This window comes from Haliotis cracherodii, unplaced genomic scaffold (assembly GCF_022045235.1).
Source record: "Haliotis cracherodii isolate W230 unplaced genomic scaffold, xgHalCrac1.p SCAF_16, whole genome shotgun sequence".
Taxonomy (NCBI): Eukaryota; Metazoa; Mollusca; class Gastropoda; order Lepetellida; family Haliotidae; genus Haliotis; species Haliotis cracherodii.
In genome coordinates, this window is record NW_027266271.1 from 22,231,907 (window position 1) to 22,254,368 (window position 22,462).

General features: G+C 43.3%; 1 protein-coding gene across 1 annotated transcript; it reads right to left on the minus strand.

The window, feature by feature from the left end:
* Positions 1-555: 555 nt before the first annotated feature.
* On the minus strand, positions 556-21,878 carry LOC139463476 (solute carrier family 23 member 1-like). Its single transcript, XM_071244748.1, has 11 exons — positions 21,599-21,878; positions 13,034-13,191; positions 11,316-11,410; positions 8,883-8,959; positions 7,156-7,337; positions 6,369-6,489; positions 5,981-6,131; positions 5,234-5,487; positions 3,979-4,252; positions 2,850-2,945; positions 556-1,868 (listed from the first exon to the last, which is right to left on the minus strand). Exons 1-11 carry the CDS (start codon positions 21,863-21,865, stop codon positions 1,618-1,620), a joined length of 1,926 nt encoding a protein of 641 aa, XP_071100849.1. The 5' UTR covers positions 21,866-21,878; the 3' UTR covers positions 556-1,617.
* Positions 21,879-22,462: the final 584 nt, after the last annotated feature.

Below are 22,462 nucleotides of genomic sequence, written 5' to 3' on the forward strand. Positions count from 1 at the left end.
GAAGAACCCCAACGTGCTCTATATGTAGCACAACAGACAAACACGATCTTTGGTTTCAGCAGGTTTTAATAATAACAAGGACCAATTTTATACGCTGGTACAACAAACACTTGACAAGGGCGTGGCAGAGACTGTGAGAGAGGCTATGGACTGTTTCAGGCGTGAACCAGTGGATAGTGTTACAATATTTCAGATTACTAAGTTTTCCGGCCTGTTAATAAACGAGTCTGGACCAGACGATCTAGTTGCTAGGGAGCGGTTCTAACTCAGAAACACCAAGGTCGTTTCAGATTCCTCATGGGCATAGTTCGTGAAGCCTATTTGATATCCTCTAACATGATATGACCAACAGAAGAAACCTCTTTTTGGAGAAAAAAATAACCCAAAAGGCGCGGGGTATTGTTGTGAGTGAGTTGGGTTGGGTTTAATTCCGCGTTGAACATTATTCCAGTTATATCACGGCGTGTCAGCTTAATGTGGGAGGGAAGTCCAATCTTATTAAAATCCTATCTTAGTTCTCGCTTCCGCTAAACAAAGTTCTGAGGACATCCCATTACGGGTCACGTCAAACGACCTTTGGCAAACTTTGACCGACCAATGAAAATGACTGACAAGAAGTCGAGAACAGCCAATCAGAAGGTAGCTTAATCGAGCTTTACGGCTCGAGTTTCAAACTGGCGACAATGCTTCGAAACATATTTGGACATATACTCAATTAAAGAATTAAAAACTGAACAAAAGAACATTCTGGATGGTCATAGGTGGTCTAGATTTTATGAATACAGAAATATAGCCCATAACTGTCGTTCGCAATACCCTCTGTGTGTTTTTTCGAGTTTGCACGATCAAACGTCACATTCCAACTGTCACTTTCATGATCTGATAAGCTATGCTCTTACCGGTCAGATGAATGGTCGTTCTGACATGACCCGCAATGGGATATCCTCAGATCTTTGTTTAGCGGTAGCAAGAACTAAGATATGATTTTGATGAAATTGGCGGAAAGTCCGAAGTGATGCAAGTGTCAGTCGTTACCGCTTCGGCGAAACCCACTAGCACAGGTATGGTGCCGACAAACCTAGAAACATAATCGGGGCAACCGGGATTCGAACCCACTATCACAGGTTTCTGGCGTTCCCAGGGGACGCAACTCTACACAGCGAATTGCAGTGTCTTATACAACTGGTACGCCCGTGCCCCAGCGTATTGATGAAAACACACCACCAAGTTCAGGAAGCTGTGGTGGTCGTTAGGGGCGGACGAATGGATCGGGTGGTCAATCTCGGTGACTTGTTTGATTGCGTGTCATCGTACCCCGACGGCATGGATCCTTGCTCACAATATCGATCACTGGATTTACTGGTCCAAACTGGTTATCTATTGGAAGCAGCCATGTAGCTGGATTATTCCTGAGTGTGTCGTTAAACAACAAATTAATTATGGACAAAGGCAAAGCATTGAATCGTGGAGACAATACAATGATCCAAATTTGTGAAAACATTTGTTAAAACTTATACGTGCATATGATAGCATATAAATTGAATATTTATAACAAATAAACAAAAATATGAGGGATGTCGTCTGTAATGTCGACAGTATACGTATGGATATCGCAAATTATAACTTCGTATCTTGTCTTGTGTCGGCCATCTGCCCTTTGTTTCGTCGCAGTTTCTTCATCATGTACTTCACAGGAGAGCCAACTCGGAAGTTAAACGTCGGCAAGAAGGGGACGTAACGCGAACATCGACATTTCCTCAACAGAGGTGTGATGATGGGAATATCGTATATGCTGGTGTGATCGCCGTTGCCAGAACTGTCGTCTGCTTGTTTCCGCCATTGTAGGATGCCCCTCTCCTCATCCGTGCCTGCAACAAGTGAAAATCAGGTTTGTCATGGTTATGCCATGTTTCGATGACCGCGGAGACGAAGTTGATAGAGGGTCTGCCCGGAGAGGTCGGCGGTTCACTCCTTGGTCGCGTCATATTGTTAGAAGATGGTAGTTGTTGTCACCTTGCCCGGCGTTCGGCAGTAAAGAGATAAATCAAGGATTGGTCGGATCGGAACTTTTATGACGTGTCTGAGTGGGGTATACCTATTAAACTGCAGCATGGCATCTCAGTGAGTTGCGACCGCCTCCGTGATCTAGTGGTAGAGCTTCCGCCCGGAGAGCGGAAGATCCGGGATTCGATCCCCGGTCGCGTTATACCAAAAGACGTTAAAAGATGGTACTTGTTGTTATCCTGTCTGGCACTCGACAGTAAGGGGCTAAAATAAGGAGTCAGTATACTGTGTCTGAGTGGGGTATTCATGTTAAACTGCAGCAAGGTGTCTCAGTGGGCTAGCACTATAAATCGGCATCAGTCCGGACTAGTACAAGCAGCCACACACACACACACACACACGCACGCACGCACGCACGCACGCACGCACGCACGCACGCACGCACGCACGCACGCACGTATGCATGTTCGTCGCATTATAAGTGCAATAACCCCATTTCATCTCGCCTATCATCCAGAGAAAATGAATCAATGTTACGTAACAATATTAATTACAATCTCCAGAACAAGGCAGAAAATGGGCATAATACCGTGGAGCATTGATGAATTTGGAGATTTTTACGAGCTCTTCCGAAAGACCCGATTTCGCACTCGGATAGCAAAGTCCTCTTTAATATTCCAAAGAAATGGGGGGCGATTCAACATGGTGTCACCGTATTTACAAGGGTAATTATGATCGATACTTGAGCAGAGCATCAGTGAACAGATCGTTTAAATTCTACATTTTTAGCAGTGTATGTTACATGAATCTGATCACATATCTGTTGCACAATCTCTATGACCCACCAGGCACAGTGTTGTCCAGGAAGAAGGCGAGCATCCCACCCACAAACATAGATGTCCTCAGCAGGACTGTAAGAACCTGATCCAAGTCCTCGTTCCCTGTGTGAAAAAGGGGGATACTTGATACGATATACTGTTGACACGCCCTGATCGCGAGGGTTACCTACCCCCTTAACCCACAACGACAAAGGACAAAATGCCATGAATAAAGACAGGGAGTCTATTGAAGATCTCATATACTCCCTCATAACAGTGAAGCCTCCTTGAGGATTGTCAGACAGAGAGGTATCGTATATCGAAGTAAAAGAATCGGATCTTAACTAAATTTGTTTTGTTCCCAAGTTTAGGATGAACAGTGTATGCCTTAGACACTCGGCCCCTATAAACTTCCCGTTTCATGTATATGTAACCATAGCTGACGTTTGAGGAACCACCTGCAGCTGTTTATACCCCGTGGGTTATACTGTTGAAGTGTTCAGCCTGTTGATGTCCAACTGGAGGCAAACCCAGTTGCAGAGCCAAGGCGCCAAACGTATGTTTGTTTACAGACCGTGGGTTACTGTTGAAGTCTTGTTTGTTTGTTTGTTGTCAGATTCAGCAATATTCAAGCTATATGTCAGCGGTCTGTAATAAAGTCTGGACCTGACGATCCAGTGATTGATTTCATGAGCATCGATCCACGCAATTAGGATCTGATGACATGTAACCAAGTTAGCGAGCCTGACCACCCGTTCCCGTTAGTCGCCTCTTACGACAAGCATAGACGCCCTATTATGGCAGGACCTTTTCTAACCCGGATCTTCACGAGTCTACTGTTGAAGTACCTGTGTTTATAGCCTGTCTGTTACTGTTGAAGTACTGGACCCGTTCTGACCCATCTGAGCTGAGGCGCCCCACTTACCTGTGTTTATAGCCTGTCTGTTACTGTTGAAGTACTGGACCCGTTCTGACCCATCTGAGCCGAGGCGCCCCACTTACCCGTGTTTATAGCGTGTCTGTTACTGTTGAAGTACTGGACCCGTTCTGACCCATCTGAGCTGAGGCGCCCCACTTACCCGTGTTTATAGCCTGTCTGTTACTGTTGAAGTACTGGACCCGTTCTGACCCATCTGAGCCGAGGAGCCCCACTTACCTGTGTTTATAGCTTGTGGGTTTTTATTGAAGTACTGGGGAACCATCAAGCCAATGAGTAAAGACGATCCGATGATGCACAGATTGCGCCCAGATGACAGGTCAATATAGGACAACGTTGACAAGCCAACTGCCGTCACCATGCCGAAACTTATGACAACGATTCCTCCGAGGACTGGGTCCGGCATCATCGTCAGCACCGCCCCAACCTTGCCAATCAGTCCCGAAAAGAGGAAGATGACTCCCGCTGTGATAAAGGCTGCCCTGCTAGCAACCTACAATAATCATGATTAGGTATGGTGAGTGAGTATTGTTTTACGCCGCTGTTAGCAATATTCCAGCAATATCACGGCGGGAGACACCAGAAATGGGCTTCACACATTGTACCCATGTCGGGAATCGAACCCAGGCCTTCGGCGTGACGAGCTAACGCTTTAACCACTAGGCTATCCGACCGCCCCTGATTAGGTATGGAGTGTCCAGTAGTGCATACCCTTTTTGCGAACACCTGGTGTCATCACTGATTTTCAGTGATCCATTCATATAATTTTCACCAGTAGTTTACCTTTCGATCCCAATGGAATCTGTTTCGCCATATAATCGAGACTGTTTATTCCATGACGTTGGTGCTAATATTGACATCTTGAAATCTTGACATCTGGAAATTCTTACATTGGTGAAGTCAGTGATAGCACTTACATCCGGGGGGCATGGGGGGCCGAGTCGTCTAAGGCGCCGCGATTCGCTGTGCAGAGTTGCGACCGTTGGGCACGCCAGAAACCTATGATTGTGGGATCGAATCCCGGTTCGCCCCGATTATAGTTCTAGGTTTGTCAGCACCATACCCGTGCTCGTGGGTTTCACCGAAGTGGTAATCGTCAGAGATCTGCATCACTTCGGGCTTTCCCCCCACATTAAGCTGACACGCCGTGATATAACTGGAATACTGTTAAAAGCGGCGTTAAACCAAACTCACTCACTCACTCACATTCGACGTCGCTCCATGCAATAAACCAGAAGTTGGTATCCACAAGGCTGTATGTTTTCTGATGATTTTGACTGATTTAGCCGTGACGCCGGTAACTGTCGTTCGGAATATCCTAACTTTTCGAGGTTACATGATTAGAAAATACTGTCACTTTCCTTTGGTTGGATGAAAGGTCATTCTGACCCGTAATGTGATGTCCTCATATCTTTTTTTTCTTGGCACTACTGATTATATATTCAAAGTAACATGTAATAATTCGACTACCAACCTTTGTAAACCCTATAGCCCCAACATTCTGGCTATAGGATGTTGTTGCGCCGCCTGATCCAACTGCACCGGAAATGAAACTTCCAAATCCTTCGATTGCAATACCGCGGTTAATCGCATGCGCAGGCGGTTGAGCTGCACCCGAGATTCGTGCGCATGCGTAGTAATCACCAACAGACTCAATGATGGAGGTGATGGTGGCTGCCAACATCGCCATGAAGCTTGCAATTGTTATTGTAGGCAAACCCCATTGCCCTGGAAGAGACAAACAGTTTGGGATTGCAGCAATAAAATGGTCGCTTTCTGGCGACTACGCTGCGAAACATTTTTTGACAAATTCTCGATTAAAAATTTCAAACCTGAACAAAAGAACATTCTGGAACGGCTAAATAGATGGTCTAGATTGTATGGATTCAGTCGTTAAGCCCGTAACTCTCGTTCGGAATACCCCATATTAAGTTTTGGAGGTTGCATGATTAGAAATCACATTCCGACTGTCATTTTCATGATCAGGTAAGCGACGCACTGATTGGTCGGATGAAAGGTCGTTCTGACGTGACCCCCAATGGGATGTCAGATCTTTGTTTAGTGGTATCGAGGACTAAGATTTGATTTTAATGAGATTGATATTTCTACAAACTACTGGCACATAATCCGGAAACAATTTGCGTTTGTCCATCAAAAAGGGGTCACTAGCACACGCACAAACACATACCGGATCCGCGTATGCCTATACCTATATTTGTACCTGGATATGGGAAAAACAGCCAGTTTGCACTGTCTACCACGGATAGCTTTACGTCCGTTCTGGCAAATCGGGCATCTCCCTCCGTCGGGAAGACGTTGGTTACGGTGAGTATTGCGCAGAATGACCAAGCTATCACCACTGCTAGAAATACCTGCAAAGAGGACAATATAATGCAGTATGGACGAACCGGTTGTCGACAGAGTGACGAACAATCCACGAGATCGGTGCACGGTGACATTATCTGCTGCATTCAAAAACAGCTTTATACAATGCATTTTAACCAGATTGAAAACAATGACACCGATAAGAAGTATGAATCCATAGTAAACGGTCCTTTAATGTGTCAAAAACTAATAGTAAATAGCAATGAACACTGGTTAGTACTCACTGGCAAGAGTTTGAATATGGGGTATCTGGTCATGTGACATCCCTTGTCGCGTGTGTAGGCTGGAAACGGGACCCGGATGTTTCTCATGTAGAGGGCGAAGAGGAAAACTAGGCCTACTGTTCTGTAGAAATAATACAACTTACATCAAATAAAAACAAAACACCTTCCATGGGACATTATATAGACCTATTATATTCCCGCCTGTATATTCACATACAACTGACTCAATCCAGTCACCGTTTATGTGGAAAAAAATAGAATAAATGAATAATATATACAAAACATTTGTTAACACTCATTCATGAAGGAAGATTTTTACAACATAATAATCAGTTAACTGAAACTCCACGTTACTCACATTCATTAAGTCTACACAGCGAACCATACATCTGGAAATATTATAAGCACCACCCGTTCTTGGTAATGGCTATTTTGTTGGGATATAAATAATATATATAATAAGCTGTGCTAAACTCTTGTTTTTTTCAGGTGTATATATTCGACCTACAACTAAAAATAATGCATTTCTTAAATTCATATATTTTCGTTAGTAGTGGTAGGTGCAACTGAACCAAATAGAATGTTACAATTAATGTAAACGACGGTTATAAAGAACTCAAATGGACCACTAATTTCAGTTCGTTATAACCGTATTTCGTTATAAGCGTGTTCGTTATAAACGTATATTACTTAACTGAATATTAATAATTATGGTGCGTTATTGTATTACATCCCTTCCTCTCAACCAAAAATTTACAGAAAAAACACCACCTTCGCAATGACTTACAATGCCGTTATCCCCCAGTGTTTCTGGCAGAAGTTCAGAGCAACACCAGTCAGAGACAGCCCGACGAGACTAATGGTAGGGACGATTGTGATTGGTCCAAGGAACTGCAGCAAGATCCCTAGGATCCCCGTGCAGCCAACGAAAATTTGCACGAGGGAGGCGAGCATAATACCGCCCTGAATCTGTATGTGAAAAAAATAATAGAAAACCTGGCATCACACCAGGAAAGTATCATGATGAGAGGGGGCGTGGTGTCTTAATAGTATCTCGTTCTTCAAGTAACAGTAAATGGACTACATACAGCCTCCACCCGTGGAGATTCCGGGGTAGAATTGGTCCACAGCAGCCAACGTTGCAACGTCGTAAGAAGATTTAATGGACCGGGGGGTCATGTTGATTGCACTTATACAGCGAAGCGGCGAGTCCCAGCAAACAAACAACAATGTTTCTTTTTTGTTGTGGCGACGTTAGAAAGACATGACTTGTTGTTGACCTCTGTTTTTCATATCAGATTGGTACTATTCATTTTTTTCGTTTAAATATGTTTCAGGTTTGTTAAGTATAATTTCATACCCAGGACTGGATTTCAAATGTAAATAACGATCTTACAATCGTTTCTTGTTTACGAGTGAGTGAGTGAGTTGTGTTTAACGCCGCTTTTAACACTACTCCAGTTATATCACGGCGTGTCAGCTTTAATGAGGGAGGAAAGCCCGAAGTGATGCAGGTCTCAGACGTTTACCACTTTGGTGAAACCCACTAGCACGGGTATGGTGCTGGCAAACCTAGAAACATAATTGGGGCGAACCGAGATTCGAACCCACAATCACAGGTTTCTGGCGTGCCCAAGGAACGCAACTCTGCACAGCGAATCGCGGCGCCTTAGACAACGGGGCACCCGTGCCCCCTCTTGTTTACGAAAAATAAATATAAACGTATATGATACTGGTGGTTGTAATGCAACGTTGTCACTACTTTACTGAACGGTATGTTACAACATACTATTTTCAGAGCTTATGATAACGTTCTGTGTTTTCTGGGGTGGACAGACTCGGTGATTTGGTGGAGTATCTACGATGTCCCATAAGGGACATGGAGTCTGTTTTTCAATATTTTGATATTTCACATACTGTTAACCTTTTGCAAATTAACACTATTTGTCATACAAACATGTGATAAATCATGTATAAAGAAGGTACTGAATCGCTGAAAAGTGAATCGAAAATGTCAAAAACTAAAATGAAAATGTCAAAAACAAAAACGAAAAGGCCAAAAACTAAAATGAAAATACAGAAAACTATTTCCACCGCGGTGACAATACTCCCACCGCGATGGAAATAGTTTTCTGTATTTTCATTTTAGCCTTTGACATTTTCGCTTTTTTTTTGACATTTTCGTTTTTGTTTTTGACATTTTCGCTTCATATTTCAGCGATTCAATAGCTACTCGAATTTACATTTTCCATGTTTTCGGTTGTTTTTATACACGATTTATCACATATTTGTATGACAAATCGTGTTAATTTTCAAACGGTTACGATAAAAGTCCCTCCGTGTCCCTTATGGGCCACCGTAAGTATCATCGTACCTCGACGGCATTGATCGTTGATCATACCATCAATCACTGGAATGTCTGGTGCAGACAGGAGTATCAAACAACATATGTCGCTTAGTGGCGTTAACTGCAACGTTTGTTTCTGATTGATTTATCCATGAAACGACCTTTACCTCACGCATTCGCATTTGCCAAACATCAGTTCTAGTCAGCGACGAGTTGGATCCATCATCGTTCAATACTTGCCCACCTGTTAATTTTAAGGACAGAATGAAGAATAGCAGCAAGCAATTATTATTTTCAGTTCCACACACAATTGATACAGTATGTTAGAAACTTCAAATTCAAATCATATTTTTGCGTATTCCAGAAAAACGAGATGAAAATAAATCTTGTGTTTTTCAGAACGGGTTCTGAGGGGTATGTGTGTGCATATCCCCATCGTGGTAGTAGGGACAACTAATATATTCAGGGGGAATGTGTTTCAGTGACAAGAGTTCAGTTTCCATGTCCAGTCATTTGAACGGAAACATTGTACGAGGGGTTCATAAATAGATGAGCATACATGATTAAGTAGGAGTTTACAGACAAACAAGGCTGTTTTTTGAAGGACGAGCTAAAATGGTCGGGATTGGAAATTGCCCGAAAATGACCCCCCCCCCCCCCCTTTTAAATATGGGGCAGTTAATCATATTCTTCATTAACGATTCTCAAAATTCTTTCATGTTTACAGTTGTCTGTCTGTCTGTCTGTCTGTCTGTGTCTGGGTTTGTGTGTCTGTCTGTCTGTCTGTCCAACATGAGACCAAGGAATGTCTTTGTATATAGAGGCTATCTTGTTATTCTTGTCAAATAACATGCTTACATCATCAAGTGACTCGACAAGTTGATATTGAAACTGTCCCCTTTATCAAGCCTCGTTGTGATAAAACAGGTTATTTGATATGAAAAGTCCACTGTTCTATTTATTGTGTGTGTTCTTATTGACCTATAGAGTGTGGTAACTATGGTGCCATTCAAGCAGATTGAAAGTATTGGCATAAAGTGTTATTTCACTCGAGTCTAATATCAATTTCATATTTTCAGGTCATAAAGTTTTTCATTACAAAATACTTAAATATACATAAAATATATAAACATCTTATGATAAGTGTTCTGTGGCGTTAAGAAATAGGTCGCCAGTAGCCACTCGGGGGCAATGCCACTTTGGTGTTACGCTCTATTGACCAGGGTTAAAAGCTGTAAACCGTATTCGACGTAATAAGCGCCCTGCTCTAACAAGCGCCCACGGCGATATTTACTAATATAATTGCTGGTGAACAATCCCAATTAGCACCTCTTCCGATTGATCAATGTACAAAAGACTTATTTATTCGCGTATACTACGCAATTAAATTGTGGAAAAATATATCTGTCGTATATAAACATTTGAGGCTGTCAGCATAAACCACGAAATTTATCTTTCAAGGCTGTTTTTCACCAAAATAACATTCTATTAAGAGCTCCCCATTTCTAATTTTGAGAGTGCCCTGGGCGCTTATTGCGTCGAATACGGTACTTGGATTTCGGTGTTTAATGGTCAGCATAGGCCTCGGTTCATTACTGACAAGGTTGCTGAGTCATTACGCACCTCGTTTGACCGTTACATTCGAAGACGTGAACGGCCATGACAAAAATGGTACAAAGAACCTAATGATGCTAATATAAAGGTCATCCACCTTTGTCCGTGCTTATACGACCTGGATCAGCACTGAAGAGGACGAAAAGACGACATACTTCAGGGATGATTTATGACTCTTTAAAGGTCTCGGTTCTGGTGTGGGTCACCCTGGGCGAGACAGGGTATTTTACCTCCATTCTAATATAAAACATTTCCTGGGCACATTCGCCACCATACGATCGTTTTGGAGGGAGTGAGTTGGGTTTAACGCGCGTTTAACATTATTCCAGTAAAATCACGGCGTGTCAGCTTAATGTGGGAGGAAAGCCCGAATTGATGCAGGTCTCAGACGTTTACCAGTTCGGTGAAACCCACGAGCACGGGTATGGTGCTGACAAACCTAGAAACATAATCGGGGCGAACCGGGATTCGAACACACAATCATAGGCTTTTGGCGTGCCCAAGGGACGCAACTCTATACAGCTGATCGCGGCGCTTCACACGACTGGGACACCCGTGCCCCCTCGTTTTGGAAGTGACGTCGGTATCACCATCTCTCCTATCTTTAGCTCAGGACAGAATTTATCTCGCTTGTGAGGGACATGCGATAGGATGGCTAATTTGAACTGTGTCATTTTTATCGGGCTCACAACGAAGCTCTTGTGGAAGGGTTTCAGGACAGAAGCCATCTTAGAATGGAGATGAAGTATACTAGATAATCAAAGATGGGTAGGGGCTTTGAAAAGGAAATGTAAGGGTTATACAATTTGTATATTGAGGCCCAGATAATATTTATTGGGACTCAAAAATGTATTTATATAGCTGGCTAGCTATTGTAATGTACAATGAAGATATTTTTAAAGAAGAAGCTGAGATGCTTCTATATTAAGTATGTCTTACAAAGGAATTCCAAGCTTGGATAACGATCAGTAAAATGATGAAGTTACCTGTCCCTAGATCCGGGCACTTCCATCGTTCAAGGGCCATGAGAGCAGCAATAGCGGGAAGGAACTTGGAACATCCTCCTTGAATTATTGGAAGCCTAGAAGTAATGAATGAGGTTAAATCACGACGTCCACTGTCGGAGTGTCATTCAAAATCTGTAAAAACAGTTATGTTTTCAAAAGATTGATACACTCAGATTTACTATATATTGAACATCCATCTCTCCAATGTGATCTCACCTCACACCGACCACACACTGCAGGATGGTACACACACCCTCACACCGACAACACACAGCAGGATGGTACACACGCCCTCACCTCACACCGACCACACTGCAGGATGTACACACGCCCTCACCTCACACCAATGACACACTGCAGGAAGTACACACGCCCTCACCTCACACCGACCACACACTGCAGGATGGTACACACGCCCTCACCTCACACCCACCACACACTGCAGGATGGTACACACGCCCTTACCTCACACCGACCACACACTGCAGGATGTGCACACGCCCTGCACTCACACCGACCACACACTGCAGGATAGTACACACGCCCTCACCTCACACCGACCACACACTGCAGGATGGTACACACGCCCCACCTCACACCGACAACAATGCAAGATGTACACACGCCCTCACCTCACACTGACCACACACTGCAGGATGGTACACACGCCCTCACCTCACACCGACCACACACTGCATGATGGTACACACGCCCTTACCTCACACCGACCACACACTGCAGGATGTGCACACGCCCTCACCTCACACAGACCACACACTGCAGGATAGTACACACGCCCTCACCTCACACCGACCACACACTGCAGGATGGTACACACGCCCTCACCTCACACCCACCACACACTGCAGGATGGTACACACGCCCTTACCTCACACCGACCACACACTGCAGGATGTGCACACGCCCTCACCTCACACAGACCACACACTGCAGGATAGTACACACGCCCTCACCTCACACTGACCACACACTGCAGGATGGTACACACGCCCTCACCTCACACCGACCACACACTGCAGGATGGTACACACGCCCTTACCTCACACCGACCACACACTGCAGGATGTGCACACGCCCTCACCTCACACAGACCACACACTGCAGGATAGTACACACGCCCTCACCTCACACCGACCACACACTGCAGGATGGTACACACGCCCTTACCTCACACCGACCACACACTGCATGATGGTACACACGCCCTCACCTCACACCGACTCACTGCAGGATGGTACACACGCCCTCACCTCACACCGACCACACACTGCAGGATGGTACACACGCCATCACCTCACACCGACTCACTGCAGGATGGCACACACGCCCTCACCTCACACCGATGACACACTGCAGGATGGTACACACGCCCTCACCTCACACCGATGACACACTGCAAGATGGTACACACGCCCTCACCTCACACCGATGACACACTGCAGGATGGTACACACGCCCTTACCTCACACCGATGACACACTGCAGGATGGTACACACGCCCTCACCTCACACCGATAAAACACTGCAGGATGTACACACGCCCTCACCTCACACCGACCACACACTGCAGGATGGTACACACGCCCTCACCTCACACCGATGACACACTGCAAGATGGTACACACGCCCTTACCTCACACCGACCACACACTGCAAGATGGTACACACGCCCTCACCTCACACCGATGACACACTGCAAGATGGTACACACGCCACACATCAGGAGGAAGGTGGAGATGATCTCCGACTTCACCAGCTCCATGTCTCCGGCGCAGATGTTGCCGGACACCACGAGGGGGATGGAGATGGTGGAACTGATGCTCAGCAGCACTTGCTGTGGAACAAAAATATATTTATTGCACTTTTGCGAGAGGATTTGATTGAGTAAGTTAGGCTAAACGCCGCTTTGAGTGAGTTGGGTTTGACGCCGCTTTGACCAGTAGTTCAATTATATCACGGCGTGCCAACTTGATGTGTGAGAAAACTCCGAAGTGATGCGGGTCTTAGATGTTTCCAACTGTCGTAAAACCGAGGGGCAAGGGTATGATGCTGACAAACCGAGAATCATATTCAATGGTAAAAGGAATTCGAACCCACAATCAAAATTTAGGATTCTGAAATGCACCCTGATATTCAGATTCCTCGCCATGTCTATTTTACTGACGATACCTAGAGTAACCACAAGACAAGAACTCATTTTCTCTGAAGGTTTATCAGAGGAAATACGGTATCAGAAATCGATCTTCAATTCGCCCAAATTAAGAAAATAAAACAAATATAACTCTGTAAGAATATATAAAACACTATCAATAGCATGCAAATCTTTTGAGCTTATAGTTTTCCAACGGCGTGGGGATTCCGAGTTGGAATAGGTCCAGCAACCTACACTGTGGGAAGAGGCGACCAAATTGATCGGGTGTCAAGCTCGGGGACCTGGTTGGTGGTATGTCATCGTACCCCGACGGCGTGGATCGTTGTTCACAATATCGATCACTGGATTCTCTGGCCCAAACTTGATTACTTACAGGCCGCCGTCATGTAACTGGAATATTGTTGAGTGCGGCGTTACAAACAAACAAAACAAACATCATATTTTCCGCTTCAGCTGGGATGTTTACGCAGACTATTCCTTCACACCCAGCAAATGTATTTAAGCAAATTTGTATTGCCCCGTTCTTAAAATAGACAGACAATCTAAGTTCTTTCAGTTCAAATGAATTACAGGGCAAGGTGTACATTAAATGTTTCTATTCTTCAACAGTCCGTTTACTTAATGTATATATAAGGCCGTGTTATTCTATTTCGAGGTAGCGTATCTTTTGAGGCTTTAGATGTACACAGGCGTTGTCATAACAACGGCTTTCAGCAGTTAGTCAAGAAATACTGTATATAAATAGAGAACTACTTTCAAATGTTGGGGAATGACAGAACATAAATATCTCATTACTCAAGCTCAGTGATGACTTATGTACATGTCACGTGACCAGTCTTTTTCGTGTATGTGCACAAAACTCTTAGTACTGAAATCGGAGTATCCCGGCCTAATGGGTGTTTTTGCAGGTTGTTTTGTTTAATCGTAAATACACCATACTACAACTGTGACCCGTGAAGATCCGGGTAGAACAGGTCTTCAGCAGCCCATGCTTGCCATAAAAGGCGATTATGCTTGTCGTAGGAGGCGACAAACGGGATCGGGTGGTCAGCTTCGCTGACTTTGGTGATGCATGTCATCGTATCCCAATTGGATCGATGGTCATGATGTCAATCACTGGATTGTTTGGTCCAGATTCGATTATTTACAGATCGCTGTCATATAGCTGGAATATTGCTGAGTGCAGCGTTAAACAACAAACAAACAAACAAACAAAACAACCGCGACAGCGGTCATATAACAATAGGCACATGTATGTGCACATTAAAGTGACGTATCACCAGCTATAAGAATGGGTTCCATGCCTGCATTGTTAAATGATAAATACGAGAATGCAAATAGTTTTCACTTTTCATTATATTTTTTTCTGTTTCGTGACATATGTTTATGTGAATGTGTAGACTTTTCAAAACTGAAATATATGACGATTTGTGAAGACACCTTGTAATCGTTACATCTCGTTGGGCTGCAGCAGAGGTACCCGGCTAAAACCCCAAGGATATCTAAGTAAAAAGGAGAGTGAAATACCTCACATTCATTTGTAATATTAGACGACAGGATACATGCAGTGCATACTTGCTAGAGGTGGGCGTTGGTGCGCTATGAAAGTCCCAAGCCACACAAGTGAGCGGCCTTGAAGAATCGCACAACATGTTCACGTGATTAGGGCTTCAAAGAGTACTCGTGTACTTGGGCACGGGCTGAGTTTAGTGGGACTCGAGTCCAGTTTGAGTCCTCGACCAAGGGAGATAACTCTAATTTGGTCGACTTTCAATACGTTAATATAAACGTGTCTTTATGTAACTTTCTTATTCATGAGTAATCAATTAAATCAAATAAAAGTGTCAATAGCTTTTCTTTTAGTTATTTTTCGAAACAATACACTTATTTACAACCATTTCATAAGGATATTTCCTGGTGGTTCGCAGTGGAAGACTAAACTAAACTTACCGTGCAATCAACTAAACGTGAAATCCCCTTGTAATCAACTGAACATGAAATCCCCTTGTAATCTAATGAACAATCAAAATGTGATAAGATCAAATGAAATGGATTTGAAACTAAAAGTGAAGTTGCCGTATGGTAACAATGTAAATGGGTAACTCTCTCAACTATTTCTATTCTATTCTATTTCTGTAATATTCTAATTCACTGTTTACTAACTTAGAGAGAGATATCCATTTACTCCTTACCCATATGAATGCCAGAAGCCAACTGAAATAAACTGTGTCTAGAGCATGCGCATTTTGCGCTCATCCAGCAAGAAGCACGTGCTGCATGCCAACTTTAACGCTTTCCGCGAAGCTATTGTGTACCCATGAGTCAACCACTGTGTCCAGGAACATGACTCTTGTTCCCGGACCCTTGTTCCCGGACAATTGTTCCCGGATGCTTCAGAACATGCCCCCTTCCATGATAGACCCCTGTCTATCATCTATTTGGAACAAAACGTCATCAAAACAACGCAGTTGACAAACTTAAAAAAAAACCAATTTATTTTTAACAATGACTAGTCTATGAAAACAGCAGCACTATTTACAAACTTGAACAACTGGTTCTTGTTCAGTCTCGATATTCGAGAGGACAGATCTTTGTAACTGGTCGAGTCAATCTCGACCCTCCAACTTTAACATCTACAACTCTAACATGGCCATCTTTGCCTGGGTAAGTTTTCAATATCCTTCCTATTGGCCAAGTTCCTCTTGGATTATCTTGTGATACGACAATCACCACATCATCAACTTGGAAGTCTCTTGATGACGTGACCCACTTTTTTCGGACATTCAACGTTGGAAGCCACTCTCTCATCAATCTCCTCCAGATATGCCTGATGAGTTCCTGGATCCTCCGCCAACGCTTCTGGGGAGAAAAGGAAGTGGAATCTATTTCTGGAGCGAAGTCTCCACCAAGCTGCCCATGTAGAAAGTGGTTTGGTGTGAGCGGAACATCATCCTGTGTATGGGCACTCTGATATGTGAGTGGTCTTGAATTCAACAGAGCTTCGGCCCCAGTAAAAGCAGTCATCAGTTCTTCATCGGTGACATCACTTGAGCTGAGGACAACATAAATAGCCCGTTTAGCTGACTTGACCATCGATTCGAATATTCCTCCGAAGTGAGGAGCATTTGGAGGATTAAATCTCCATACAATGCCTCTGTTTGCCAATTTCGATTTTGTGATGTCAGAATCTAATGAAGTCACCAGCTCTTTAAGCTCTTTTACAGCTCCAACGAAACTCGTTCCGTTGTCCGATATGATCTCCTTGGGCATTCCCCTTCTGTGTGCCATGCGGAAGAGAGCATTCAAGAACGAATTTGTGTCTAGTCCAAAAGCGATCTCTAAATGTACAGCGCGTGTTGCTAGGCATGTGAACAGGCACAGGTAACGCTTTTGACGGCTTTTACCTCGACCATGTACACTAAGAAATGGACCAGCGAAATCCACCCCCGCTTGAACAAATGCTCTCATTGAACAAACTACTCTCACCTTTGGAAGATTGCCCATGAGTTGTTGTGCTGGCTTTGCTTTTTGTTGGTTTTTTTTGCACCAAGAACATGCATTTTCCCATTCACGAATTTCCTCCCTCGAGGATATTATCCAGAACTTTGAAGACAATGAGGCTAATGTGGTATTTGTTCCCATGTGGTGACACATTTCATGATGGTGTTAAACTGTCAACTTTGTCACCGGGCTTTTTCTGGGAAGAATAATAGGAAACCTTGCTTCCCAGGACAGGACTTCTGCAAACCTCAGTCTGCCATTTAATCTCATCACCCCTGTTTCATCCAGAAAAGGCTGTAATCCTATGAGTTTACTCTTAGGTGGTATTCTGCTGTCATGGTACAGTGCCCAATACTCTTTAGGAAATGCTTCCTTTTGATCTTCTGAAATTAGTTTTCTTTCAGCTCCTTCAATCTCTTCCAGGTCCAGTTCTTCTTTCCTCCTCATATCCTTTTGTGTCCGCGAGTTACTGAGAAACCTGTAGACCCATGCAAAGACTCTGCACAGTCTTTTCCAGTCGGAAAACCTACATGGATCCAAACGCCATGTCTGATCAACATCTTGCACCATTATGGTCACTTTCATATTTGATCCAGTTTTCCTTTCCATCTCAACTTTCTGGAAAGCATGTATCTGTTTTGGCCATTGGCTTACATCAAGTTTTAAAAACTCAGGACCTTGTAGCCATGCTTTTGTACCAAGTGTTTCAGGTTTACAACCTTTTGTAAGTATGTCAGCTGTATTCAACTTAGTTGGCACATGCATCCATTGGCTGGGTTTTGTCAATTCTTGTATAAAACCAACACGATTGGCCACAAATGGCTTAAAGCTTCTACTGTGGCTTTGTATCCACCACAACACGTTCATGCTATCAGACCAGATCCGTGCATCATAAGGTGACATTTCTAGGCCTTTCGCAATAGCAAGCAGAAGTTTCACCCCAAGAACCGCTGCCATCAACTCTGATAGCCTTCAGTGGAGCAACATGACTTTTTGCAGCTACAAGTTGACTCGCTGTCCTGTGTTCATTAACACTCACCAGGTAAATGACTGCACCAAAAGCATCTTGTGATGCATCTACAAACACATGTAGGCTTGAATTTGCTATTTCTGTTCTAAATTTAATCCATCTTGGGAAATATAAAGACTTCAAATCTGCCAATTCCCTAAACCATTGCAAGACCTTCTCCTCTAAATCAGGATGCAGACTGTCATCCCAACCTACACCAGACACCAGTACTTCATTTCTTGTTTAAAAGGGATGTTTTACGAAACTATTAAACTGTCGCAAGCAGTAGACCAATTCATTCTTAATAAGCGTCGTAACGTTAAGTATTATAAAATCAATATTTTCATAAGATATTTATAACTGGACATCACTTTATTGAATATTAAAATTGTGATACTGTATCTCATTCTAATATATCTTCAAATGTCGGGAAAACGCCTTAAAGAAGTCAACTATAAATTTACAAGCCTAGTAATCTTTCAATGTTTTGTTTTCAATTAAGAAAAAGGTAAATGCTGACTTGTGAATTTGTGATCACATTGAAAATGTTACTTTTTACTTATTATCTCTATTTTGTCATTTATTGAAAATTTCCTTCGCGATCGGCGCTGGCATCAAATGATTTTATTTATCATATAAGGTATACCTAAGAAGCCAGCCCGCCAAAATCCAACCATGCACCAATCGCAACATACATCACGTGACGATCACATGTGCAATATTTTTTCCACCCCGAACATGGCGTGTGATACATTGTGATGTAAACGATTTCTATTCCCAAGTTAACAATTCTTATTTCAATGAAGCTTCAACGAATCAGCATACAAATTTCAAAGGTATTTTATTTGAAATGCGATCACATTGGTTTTCTCAGCGATCTACGGTGTTTTTGCGACCCTTTCATTTTGAATACGATAGGATAATTGCCAGTGTTATTGAACAGATGTATAATTGCGGGTACCCGAGCACGAGCCGAGTCTTAATCCTCGGGTACTCGAGCACGAGCCGAGTCTTATCCCCCGGGTACTCGAGCACGAGCCGAGTCTTATCCCCCGGGTACTCGAGCACGAGCCGAGTCTTAATCCTCGGGTACTCGAGCACGAGCCGAGTCTTATTCCTCGGGTACTCGAGCACGAGCCGAGTCTTATCCCTCGGGTACTCGAGCACGAGCCGAGTCTTATTCCTCGGCTACCCGAGCACGAGCCGAGTCTTATTCCTCGGGTACTCGAGCACGAGCCGAGTCTTATTCCTCGGGTACCCGAGCACGAGCCGAGTCTTATTCCTCGGGTACTCGAGCACGAGCCGAGTCATATTCCTCGGGTACTCGAGCACGAGCCGAGTCTTATCCCTCGGGTACCCGAGCACGAGCCGAGTCTTATCCCTCGGGTACCCGAGCACGAGCCGAGTCTTAATCCTCGGGTACCCGAGCACGAGCCGAGTCTTATTCCTCGGGTACTCGAGCACGAGCCGAGTCTTATTCCTCGGGTACTCGAGCACGAGCCGAGTCTTATCCCTCGGGTACCCGAGCACGAGCCGAGTCTTATTCCTCGGGTACTCGAGCACGAGCCGAGTCTTATTCCTCGGGTACTCGAGTCCATATTTTTTGACCCGTTGAGGCCCTTCACCTGTTGCTCAGGCTAGGGTATTGAGCCACATTCTGCAGTCAGACAAAACCACCGCTGTCGCTTTTCCTCCGCCAGTTCACTCCCCAAGCCATCGATTTTCGTCCTTTGCAATTGCCGGTTACAGAATCATGTTTTGTAACTGAACTGATCTGAACTTTATTTACACTCAGACCGCTGTCAGCGGCATCACAGGTACAAAATTATTTCAACAACATAATACATATACATATAAATATAGAATAAATACAAAAACATCTTGGCCGAGCATGCATGCATATTTATACAGATTTACTAGGGTAGCAATATGTGTGCAATTCAAAAAGAGGGAGAGTTACCTGATAGGTTTAAACAATTACAGTATGATTTACTGAATTTGAACAGTTTTTTCAATGTTTCTAGTCGTGAATTATTGAAAAGTAAATTCATTTTATGCATGTTGGGTTTGACGTAGTAGAATCTGTGTAAAAAATGTTTTCTTTCGTTTTCTTAAGATGGACAAATAAACAAAATATTGGAATTCATCACCTATATCAGATAATTTGCAAAGTTAGCATTTCCTTTCGGTTAAAAGTATTTTTCTCCATCTCCCAGTTTAAATCGGTAGATAATGATTACAAGTTCTAAACTTAAGTAAGACTCGCCAAGCGTTTTCCTGCAGTACGTTTAAATAATATTCAAAATTTAGGCAATCTTTTTTATGATACTATACATTATGCCTTTTGAAGATTTATCCCTTGCACTGGTCCAACACTGTAGGTTAATGTCATTTAATTTTTCATGGACTAGATGTTTGGGTATGTGGGATTTTTGAAACTTAGTGAAAACCAAATGTAGCTAAGTCCAAGTTCATCATAAGTTCGTTTGATATATGTAATCCATTCATGTTTACATTTTCCAAATAGGTTGTCATTAAATAACAACTTGTATACAAGCAAGGATAATTTAGATGACTTCCCGGAAAGTAATTTTGCCCCCAAACTAATCATTCTCATTTTGACGATGTGTGACAGATGGAGTTCCCCATGTACCATGAAATTTGGGTGCATTTTCTTAATGATAAAAGATATTTAAGAAAACGCAAATGTACACCTTCTAGAGTGGAGATGTTTTCAAATCCCCATACTTCACATCCGTATCTTGCAGTTGTTGCAGTCTGCGAACATTAGTGAGTGAGTATGGTTTTACGCCGCTTTTAGCAATATTTCAGAAATATATCACGGCGGGGGACACCATAAATGACCTCCACCCATTGCACAGAGAGTGTTGTGATATTCATTTTGTACAGAAGTACACAGATATAGAAAACTGTAATTATTATGTACATAATTTATACTGTCTGTCATTGTTGAATCGAACCCGGGCCTTCGGTGTGACGAGCGATCGCTTTAGCCACAATGCTACCCCACTGTCCCTTAACATAGTGGTGGAAACATAAGTTGCTACAAGACAGAAAACTCCAAAGAACCAGAGACACAGAACGGCTATGTTGAAGTGAGAGCTCGACCGCACAATGCACTTGAGGACCGTGTCTGGTCCCGTGATTAACCGAACCAAATTTATATAAAATATCAACTTTAAATCCTACTTATTGACTTATATTTAACCATTAACCGCCTATGTCATGGGTGCTTTATTATGTTTGAAAGTAAATTAATTAATAGGTTGTCCCTTTGTCGAAATCTTTATAGATCAGAGTTAACCAATAAGTGTTTATGCAAAAATGCGTAAAACAAATATTGCCTCCAGCCTCCAAGTTTATTTAGCTGTCCTTGCAGACGGTAGCCCAGTCTCTGGTCACGCTCAGTTGCGTTACGTATCATCCGGGTACTCACGGGGAAAAACAATAACAAAAGCAACAACCAGTCCGGGGAATTGCGTTAGATCAGTGCCCCTTTAAAGAAAAACAACAAGCAAATTGTTGTCTAACAAATTATTCGCATCGTTTTAAACTCACCTGTAGACCGAACACAAGGCACAAGTGGGGTGGGGGCACATCATCCACCCCGTATTCCAGCCCCAAAGCCTTCACATGGGCGTTGTCATCCTCCTCCCCCACGGGGGTCTGGGTGGGGACGTGTCCGGACGAGGCACAACATACTCCATACACAGCGCTTTTGTTGCTGTCGATCTGGCGTTGTTTCAGAGTTGTGTCATCACCTTCGCTGTCGCTAAAAGCGACGTTGACATGCTCCATACCGGGAGTAAAGTCGGAGCGAGACATTGTTCAGATAGATAGAAGCACTATGCAAACTTGACATTATACGGAATGCGTTTTAGCGACACAGTCTAGCTTGCCTAGTTTTGAAAATCTAAAAATAGTCGTGATGTTATTGACACAGTTGTAAGGTTATTGGGTAGGCATACTTTGGATATTGGTTTCACCAGAGGCTGTCATGTTGCTGGCAATCAAGCATCTCCATTTCTGAAAAGCTTCTGAATGTGTAAAGGATGCTTTCCTCACTATCAAAGGTTTCGGTACGTAATTGGGGATAGGTTAGAACTGGGTTGTGCTTGTGATGAAAATAGGTACACCGAAAAGACCGTTATATTTTGTAACTACCACTTAAAAATGAACGTGCACTGACCCACGCATGCACGCACACTGACTCACTCTTCAATACTGAGACACCAGTGAAACGAAAGACTATTTTAAATGAAAAGTTAGAAATATGTCCCAAATGAATACTTTGTTGTTAGTGGTGAACAAAAATGAATAGTTTTACTTTGTGAAAAATACCCAAATACGTCAAACATTTGTGTTCATAGTGACAATGAATAGATTGTTTGATGGCGCTCAGTAAATAAATACTTTGTTGGA